Here is an 8,714-nt window from a genome sequence, read left to right as displayed (position 1 = left end):
TGGAGTTCAGTTATGCTTGTCACAATCTTGCTCCTGGCTCCAGCCCCAAAGTCCCCAGATATTTCTTGAATTGGACCTGGCACCCCTACGTTTTTGGGGGTCAATCTGAGGCTTGGCCAGACTGTTAGGCCTCAGATTTGGGCAGATGGCCCAAAGCTTATGCTAAAGTACAGCTTTATGAGAAATTTAGGGCTCACATAGAGCACCAGGCCTAGCTTGGTTTAACTGTCATGGCGTTCCTTCACACAAGACAGGCCTTAGGGGGGTGGGGAAGGAGGTATTGCTCCCACAATTCTTCAGAGAAAGCCAGGAGAGTTAAACCAGTTTAAAACTACCTTCTCCTTTGTGTAGTACCAGTAGCCCCACTATCTCACCGTCACCATTCCCTAATTATGCCTAAAGCAAAGGCTCCATCTAGTGTACAGCCAGGAGAGCAATTATTGTTTTATTTATTTGTTTGGGGAGGCAACATTTTACACCTATTGTCAATGCCTCCCCTCCCCCAAAATTTGCTTTATATTCATGATAAAAAGCAGATAAGCCAGTAAACAAAGGCCCAAAAATGTTAAAAATATAGTATTATATAAGACAATAGACTAAAGCAAGCACCCAGGATTTCAATTATCCCCTTAGGAATGTTCTCTCATGAAAACTCTCTGCCGGTAGAAAACCAGCATCTCAAAAAGAAAGTGCAGCCAAATTTGTCTTCCTGACACAAACACTGCTACATATTTCTTAGAAAAGTGTTGCCACATTCTTCTGACTGTATAAACAAATCCTCTGGGTTTCTTCTATTTCATACTGCTCACAGCTTAGAGTACAAGCTTGCATTGGGATCTGAATAGCACCTATGGTTGACATTCCCATACCTTCCATGGAAGGAGTGGACGCTAACAAATCAAAGGAAGGAAGCTAGTCCTCAAGGCAAAGAGTGAAGCAATAGTAGGTAGCATAATGCAGTCCTGATCTTTCCCTCTCCAAAACTCAAGGGTCCTGATAGCTTTTGCTTTGGAGTTCATCCCAGGGAAATCGGATGTCCACCTCCTTCATGTTTTGCTGGTAGAGACAATGAAATGCAGCACTCTGTTCTGGGGTGAAGTGATTTTTCCAGTCCCCAGAGATGCCTAAAAAGTAAGGGAAACAGGGAAGAGAGTCATTGTGCTACAGTAGCACCACCTGTCAGCAAAACTCAGAACTGCAGATATTCACATAAGAACGTAAGAGAAGCCATGTTGGATCAGGCCAATGGCCCATCCAGTCCAACACTCTGTGTCACACAGTGGCCAAAAAGAAAACAGGTGCCATCAGGAGGTCCATTAGTGGGGCCAGGACACTAGAAGTCCTCCCACTGTTGTCCCCCCCACCCCGCAAAGCACCAAGAATACAGAGCATCACTGCCCCAGACACAAAGTGCTTCTTTACCTGCCAGCTTCAGTTTTACCTTTTCGGAGGAAGGGGCTGACCTTTTGGTCCATAATATCTTCAGGGACGAGGCTGTAATTCACCATCTTGTTGCCCTTCATTGTCTCAAAGGAGGCGTTTGCCACAACAGAGTCCACAGCGGAGGCATCTAAGTCTTTGCCAAGGAATTGGCAGATGCGGAGAATGGTGTCCTGAAGGTTCTGGGAAAACAGGAAACCATGAATTGGAGCTAGAGGGCCTGAGGCCAGGCCTGGATGGCCAGAGAATCTGACCCAGGGCAGCAGGGAATGAGGGGCAAGGATTTTTTTAAAATATTGTTCACCTGCAGTAAATCATCATAGGTCAGAAGCAGAAAATTTGTCCGGTTTCTGTAAGTCAACCAGCCTTTGACGTGATCAAACCAGGAACCAAACAGAACTGGGATGCAGATTCAAGAGAAGATGTTTTGTTTTCACTAGGTTTTCTTTTTAAAGCAGAATGGAAATTTTAAAGACAAGATTAAAATCTTAACTGCCTAAAATCTTGAACTGTAGGGCTGGATCTAGTTGCAGCCTTTCCATGGGCACAAGAGAGACACTGTGCTGCATCCAGCCCATAAGTTCAACCACCAATTAATTGACACAAGCAGGGAATGAACAGTCCAAGGCCAGGCTGAGTGCAGATTTACACAGTATCAATAAAAATATGTAACAGATTTCAATTACAAGCTGCTTCGAGTACCAATTCAACTGGGAAAGCAAGGTATAAATTAAGAGTTTCCAAGTCACCCTTTGCCACCAGCCGGCGATGGGGACAGGGTAGGGGCCAGATCCAGGTTGGAAACCCCTGGAGATTTGAGGATGGAACCAGGAGAAGACAGGAATCTCAGTGAGGTACAAAGCCCTAGTAGAGCCCACCCTCCAAAGCATCCGTTTTCTCCAGGGGAACTGATCTCTGCAGTCTGGAGATGAGCTGTAATTCCAGGGGATCTCCAGGTCCCTCCCAGAGGCTGGCATCCTTAGTGTAAATGCATCTGAAGAATACTTAGTTCATAAAAGAATCGTATGACACAACTGATACTATGCTGAATGTTAAAAGATAACATGGTTTTTATGCCAATAAAGGTACTGACTGACTGACTGACAACATGGTTGCTTCAGCTATTAATGCAACAATAGGTGAATATGAAGCAAGACCAAACCAATCAGTTTTGCCAACAGCATCGTGCCCTTCTTGTATGTAGGTCAGTCCCATGACTTACTAAGAAACCATCGGCAGGTTTCATCAGAAATAGTACAGAACTGTCAAGTTTTATTTCACAAGAGGGGAAAGGAAGCAAGTACGAAGAGGGCAAAGCGGCTAATGGAGCACACTGTGGGACTGAAAGGGGAAAGAGAATCACTTCTGTCCATTCTCTTTCTGTCACACACAGACGAAAATGCTCTGTCTTGCAGCCTCCCCAGAGAACTCTGGATTCCTGGCTACTAGTTCGGCCAGCGTACTTTTTCCTGCAGCAAACGTCTCGATGAATTCGCCGAAATCCTCCTTGTGCTCCAGAAATGAGGCCATCTTGGCATAATAATAGAGTGACACGCAGACATCTCTGGGGTCTCGGACAGTATAAATGGCCTGGGAGGAGAAAAGGTTGTTGGGGGCTGGAACAACTTCATTCCAGTGGTGCTAAACCCTAAGGAGGCACGCTCACTAATGGGATGCCCTGAATCAGGCTTCGGGAGGGGGTACCAATCCACACTGCCTCCCAGTCTATGCAATCCCATCCCTGCCCCACTATAGACCACCCATAGAGTCACCTTGGCCTGCGACGCAAAAAAAGATTCTGGAAAGACTGTGGGGGGCAAGTGAGAGGTGATGAGACGGGGACTAGGCCGGTTCTCCAAGTATTCAGCTGCCGTCTTCTGTTCAATCCAGGGGACCCGTTCCCAGGAGGGAACTGACTGCGACAGTGTAGGCTCCCCATTGCTATAGATCAGGGAGAGAATTTCTTGCATCCAGGTAGTCCCTGGGAGGGGGGGGGAATCAAGGGGAAAAAACATTCTCTACTGATTGCCTCGAATCTGAAAGGAGCATCCACAGCTTTTTGGAAACATTCCAGCATGCATCCAGGTTGCAGTTACCGCCTGCTTCCTGGTTGGCAAGGTTCCTTTGCCTTTTGACAGCAGCTTGATGTGCAGCAGTTCAACAGGTGCTGCTTCCCAGATTACTAGAAAAGCATCACCTGTTGGATTTCCTAACTGCTGTGCAGCCTTACCATGCACAATGCTAAGAAATACTTCCCCTTTTCAGGCCTGAAAACAAGGCAGGCACAAAGGGCATCTCACCAGATTTGGGGTACGTGAGGTTGAAGACATCGCTGTCGCGCACCTGAAAGCTCCGATGAGCATACCGAACACTTGCCTCAGTGTGGACAATGCCTGGAAGGATGATTCCACCATACTCTATGGCACCTGTTGCCTCTCCCGCCATGGGTCTTTTGTTGGGGGAGAAGAAAGGTAGAAAAATATATAAAACCTACACTTCCCAGAGTTGGGGAAGAAGGGAAAAGGAAATCCCACCCTCAACAAGGGGGAAAAGAACAATTAGGAGATGTGTATGGGGGCGGGCAGGGAAGGGATAGGGCTGTATCCCACATAGGGTTGCTAGGACACCCCTGGCCAATGGCAGGAGATGGTGGGGCAGGGTTGCCTGATCCAGGCTGGGAAACTCCTGGCGATTTGGGGATGGAGCCTGGGGAGGATGGGAGCCTCAGTGGGATCCAATGCCATCGAGTCCACCCTCCCAAGCAGCCATTTTCTCCAGGGGAACTGATCTCTAGTCCGGAGATGAGCTATAATTCCAAAGGTCCTATCCAGAATTCCCATTTCTGTTCTTGGGCAAACAGGAACACAAGACATTAGCTGCAAGTAGTCTTTGCACTAAGTCAACTTTGATTGTATTTCCACTCACACAAGACATAGGTCCCCCCCCCCCCAGTAATGACCTTCTTTGATCAAATCATATTGCATCTCCAAAGTGCACTATAATGAGGGCATCTAATAGCCCTGAGAGTCTTGTATACTGCAATAGTGATTGGAAATGAAAAAAAGAAATTAGCCCAGTAGCTCTTGTACGAAGGGAGCTGTGCGAAGCCAAAGTTCTCTTCTGCTGTTACATGGTAAGACCCACCCAACCCACTCTTTGTGCTTCCCTGTATTTTCTCCCTTTGCTGTTTTGATGCGGAGATAAACCACTCACCTCTCCCAGACTTGGATTCCCAGCAGAGCTTGCTTCGTCGATCCCCTCTGGCCTCCTCTCCTAGTTCTCGTACCCTAGTTCTTTGCAGTAGAATCTAGACCACTGGCTATGGGGAAGTACAAAAGGAGGTTTTGTTTCTTGGGAGAAAGGGAGCCAGCGTGACCAAATCAAGGTCACATCTCTCTACAGACAGCTCTCCCTGCCTCTCACATGCTGAAGCCAGGCATACACCCAAGTTCTGTGATCACAATTCTCTCTCCGTCCCTTACCTCAAACTGTCCCTTCACATCTTCATGTAAGGATCAAATAAGCACATTGTGCTGAACTGTTTACCTCAGAAGACTACTGTTTTTCTCCCTAAGTAGGAGACAGTGTGCATTGCACTCTGCACAAGAATTAAACTGTGACTAGTCTCTTCCTTTTCTGGGAGAGGGCCCTCTCCCTCTCCCCCAGTTGTAATTGCTCTGGATAACTTTGTTGGACAACCCTGGAATCAGGGGTTCCCATTGCTAGGGTAACTCACTACATGGGCAACTGTCCTTTCTCAGGTGACTCAGCAAGAGCAGCTTCTTTTCTCTTGCCAAGAGGACTTCTGTACTGACAGTAGAAGAAGATGTTTAATTTACATCCCGCCCTGTACTCTGAATCTCAGAGTCTCAGAGCGGTCACAATCTCCTTTACCTTCCCCACCCCACCCCACACAACAGACACCTTGTGAGATAGGTGGGGCTGAGAGAGCTCTAACAGCAGCTGCCCTTTCAAGGACAACTCCTATGACAGCTACGGCTGACCCAAGGCCATTCCAGCAGCTGCGAGTAGAGGAGTGGAGAATCAAATCCGGTTCTCCCAGATAAGAGTCCAGGTACTTAACTACTACACCAAACTGGCTCTCTAGTAGAGCTTTGGCACATCTTTCTGGGTAGAAGAATAACTCTTCCTTAAGGATGGCAACTCTGTCTCATTTGGTGCCCAAACTCTTCCATATCCTGGTCCCCTGCCTTCTAAAACAGAGTCTGCTTCTTCTACCAAAGTGACTGCAAATATTAGCTCTTGTCAATCTAATTAAGTTACAATATGACACTCCCCACCCCCCCACCCCAAAAAAAACCCCTCTGGACTGCCCTGCTCTTGTGCCTTTATCTGAAATAATGCAGAAACTAGAGAGGCTATTCAAAGCAAAAATGTTTTAGGAAAAAATATTATTTGGTCACCAGGCTTCCACTTGGTCACCAGGCTTCCCAGTCTTACTTAGGTTCACTGGGCTGGACAGGAATCTGGCTAGAACCAAGTCTTGGTAGGAGAAGAGGAGAACACAAGCATGTACTAATCTATTTTACTGAACCTTAAGCAAAATAACAGAAAAGCTCAGAGGATAGAACTTAAACACAGTGTACACTGCTTAACCAAAGCTAAGAAAGTGAATTTCCTTGTCCTCCTTTCACTGCCCCCCAAAAGGACATGGAACATTGACAATATTTATACTTTTTTGCAAGATATAAAGACATACATCAAGCATTCCTGTGGGAATGTCATGAGGGCACCAGTAGCCACACCCTTTCCCTTGATGGCACCATAAAAGCATAAACTTTGTCCACCAACAGCAACACTTCCTCTAAGCTATGGATTCTTGTGAGCAAAAATTCTACTTTGTGAGCTACTGGCATTAAAGTTGTGAGATGCTGCATAAATTAGTTTGCTCTGGGGCCATTTTTCCTGAGCTAAGAAAAAAATATGTGAGCTGGAGGCTAAAAAACTGTGAGCTAGATTAGAGGGAACACTGGTTAACATTCAGGTGAAAAGCCTCTGCCCACCAGCAGGTTGTCAGGTGAAAAGCCTTTGATGTATAAACAAAAATCTCTAGATAGTCAGCCTTGCAGCTTAATGTATTTGGTTAAAGGAATATGAGCTATGTGTGGGAAAAGAACTTATGGTGTTCATAGCCAGCTACTAGAAAGAGAGGCATTGGACATAGTGCAGAGCATCATGGGAAGAAACCAAAGTCTGCTTTTACTAACATTTGATACATAAATAATCGAGTCTCCCTTAATCCAAAATTCTGTCACACAAAAAAAAAATCAACATTATTGCCCACTAAAAACGTTCCTAATGTAGTGGAGTGAAGGGGTGAAGGGCACAGGAGCAGAGGCCAGGAACACAGTTGGCAAGTTGTTCCCTTTAAGCTGCAGAGTCTTGTGAGCAAAAATTCTACTTTGTGAGCTCCTGGCATGAGAGTTGTGAGCTGCTGCATAAATTAGTTTGCTCTGGGCCCATTTTTCCTGAGCAAAGACAAAAATGTGTGAGCTAGAGGCTAAAAATCTGTGAGCCAGCTCACGCTAACTCAGTTTAGGGGGAACACTGTTGGCAACTATCAGTCTAACTTATGGGCGCTTGTTTCCTCTTCCAACGGGATTCTCTTCTCTCCCCCCCCCCCCCCCCCTGCTTTCCACACTTGGGCTATAACTGACTTACATGTGTGAATAAGCCACTGCGGAGTGATGGCTGCTGCTGAGCGGGTTTCTGTTATCACCCAATGCCAACTCAAACACAATGAAGAGGATTTTCAATGGAGAGGAATTCAGGCTGAAAAAATCATGGAGTGTTGTGTAACCAGGCAATAAGAGATTAAGTAACACACAAGCATGCGTAACGCATCCCAGTGATGCTGCTGGACCAATCTAGTTTACAGGAGGAAGGTGAGTGCAGGAGGAGGAGGAGGAAGGTCTTCTCACAGGAGTTCGGTCCCCTCCCTGCCTTCCCCCCTCCTTTCCTAATAATTCTACAGGTGCCCCCCTCCTTTTGCGGTGGCACAACAGCAAACAGATTTCTGCTTGCTCTGAATTTCTGCTTGTTTCTCCAAAAAACAGAATTTTTGCTTGTTTTGCTAAAACCAGAAGAGCTGTGTTTGGGGGGGGGGGTGTGTTAGCCCACCGGGCGGTCCATTTTATCTTGCTAGATCACTTACCCCGGCTTTCGCATTCATTGAGAAGGATTGCTCTCCCTTTCCCTCCTCCCTTCCCCCAGCCAATAACTCTGACTCCCAGGAGTCTCTCCCCACACTTGTCCCCCCCCCCCCGCTTCCCTTTTAACCCACTGAGTTCCCTTCTCACCTCACGAATCGTGACATGCAGGGCTTTTGAGAGTTCAATGTACTCCCATGCATTATTTTGCAATCCTTAGAACAGCCTAATAAGGTACTACTATCCCCATACGGGGGAGGGGGGTGAGGCACAGAGAGCTGCCTACGGGGATCACTTGAATTCATGGCTGAGGCATCATTTGAACCCACGACTTCCCGATACAAGGCTCACTCACAGTACATACGCTGTTCCGGCATCTATTTAGCCACGCGATTTCCCGGCGCTTCTCGCCTCTCAAACTAATAAACCTCCGTTCCCTCCCCGAGAAGCGAGAAATCGCGGCTCTCAGCCCTTCCCTTCTCCTAACCTACTAAATTTCACTTCATTCCCAAGGGACCCAGGAGTCCTGATTTTGCGATAACCAATCCAATGAAGGCAGCACTGGGCGGGACTTCCCTTTGAATAAACTTCGAAGCTTTGCCTCCTTACTAGGGAACCTCAGCCTTAAGGTGGCACCGCAGAGATGCGCGTGGAGCTCGGCTTCTTGTTACAAGGGGTAAGGCAGCTCCAAAAACACTCTAGGCGAGAGAGGTTTACATCAGCAGCGGTTACCAATGTGCAGATTGCCAAAAGCCTCGATAAAGTCCTCATCAAGCTGGCCAACCGGAATAATAACGAAATTGTTCAGTGAAAAAGGCTTCCTCAGTTGCCATCTCCTGATTTCATTATACACCCATTCACAAAACACTGCTTTACTTGGTTAGTTGTGAGTTTGACACTGTGTTTTCAACTTCCAGGGGTTCGTTTAAGGCCTCTTCATTCTCCTGGTCCTCTGGAGTTCCCTCATTTTCAAACTCCTCAGAAGGGGTCCAGTAAATACACTACAGTGGGTTGGGTATTTCCAGGGCTTTTTTAGTACAAAAAGCCCAGCATGAACTCATTTGCATATTAGGTCACACCTCCTGCGTCACCATTGTTTTACAC

The 8,714-nt window shown here is 46.8% G+C and overlaps 1 protein-coding gene across 3 annotated transcripts; it reads right to left on the bottom strand.

Moving 5' to 3' along the window:
• Nucleotides 1-429: 429 nt before the first annotated feature.
• Nucleotides 430-8,161, bottom strand: LOC132584103 (sulfotransferase 2B1-like). 3 transcript variants are annotated; one of them, XM_060255898.1, is made up of 9 exons: nucleotides 7,761-8,161; nucleotides 7,123-7,233; nucleotides 4,654-4,759; nucleotides 3,741-3,889; nucleotides 3,213-3,421; nucleotides 2,904-3,030; nucleotides 1,745-1,839; nucleotides 1,442-1,622; nucleotides 430-1,124 (listed from the first exon to the last, which is right to left on the bottom strand). In XM_060255898.1, the coding sequence occupies exons 4-9, from the start codon at nucleotides 3,883-3,885 to the stop codon at nucleotides 985-987; spliced, it is 897 nt and encodes a 298-aa protein (XP_060111881.1). In that variant the 5' UTR covers nucleotides 3,886-3,889; nucleotides 4,654-4,759; nucleotides 7,123-7,233; nucleotides 7,761-8,161; the 3' UTR covers nucleotides 430-984. The 3 variants fall into 3 exon arrangements, with proteins under 3 accessions (XP_060111881.1, XP_060111880.1, XP_060111882.1); XM_060255897.1 differs by lacking the exons at nucleotides 7,123-7,233; nucleotides 7,761-8,161 and adding an exon at nucleotides 7,616-7,707; XM_060255899.1 differs by lacking the exons at nucleotides 4,654-4,759; nucleotides 7,123-7,233; nucleotides 7,761-8,161 and having other exon boundaries at nucleotides 3,784-3,863.
• Nucleotides 8,162-8,714: the final 553 nt, after the last annotated feature.

This window comes from Heteronotia binoei, chromosome 15, assembly GCF_032191835.1.
Source record: "Heteronotia binoei isolate CCM8104 ecotype False Entrance Well chromosome 15, APGP_CSIRO_Hbin_v1, whole genome shotgun sequence".
Classification (NCBI taxonomy): Eukaryota; Metazoa; Chordata; class Lepidosauria; order Squamata; family Gekkonidae; genus Heteronotia; species Heteronotia binoei.
Note: the sequence above shows the minus strand (reverse complement) of the source record. Positions and strands in the feature narration are given on the sequence as shown.

What these genes read in the sequence shown, in the direction of transcription:
- LOC132584103 (XM_060255898.1), bottom strand. Translation starts at nt 3,885, where the DNA reads ATGGCGGGAGAGGCAACAGGTGCCATAGAGTATGGTGGAATCATCCTT. An exon ending in CCTCACGTACCCCAAATCTG is followed by an intron (nt 3,422 to 3,740) that starts GTGAGATGCCCT and finishes CCCCCCTCCCAG; the next exon opens with GGACTACCTGGATGCAAGAA. An exon ending in GACGTTTGCTGCAGGAAAAA is followed by an intron (nt 1,840 to 2,903) that starts GTACGCTGGCCG and finishes TCTGCATCCCAG; the next exon opens with TTCTGTTTGGTTCCTGGTTT.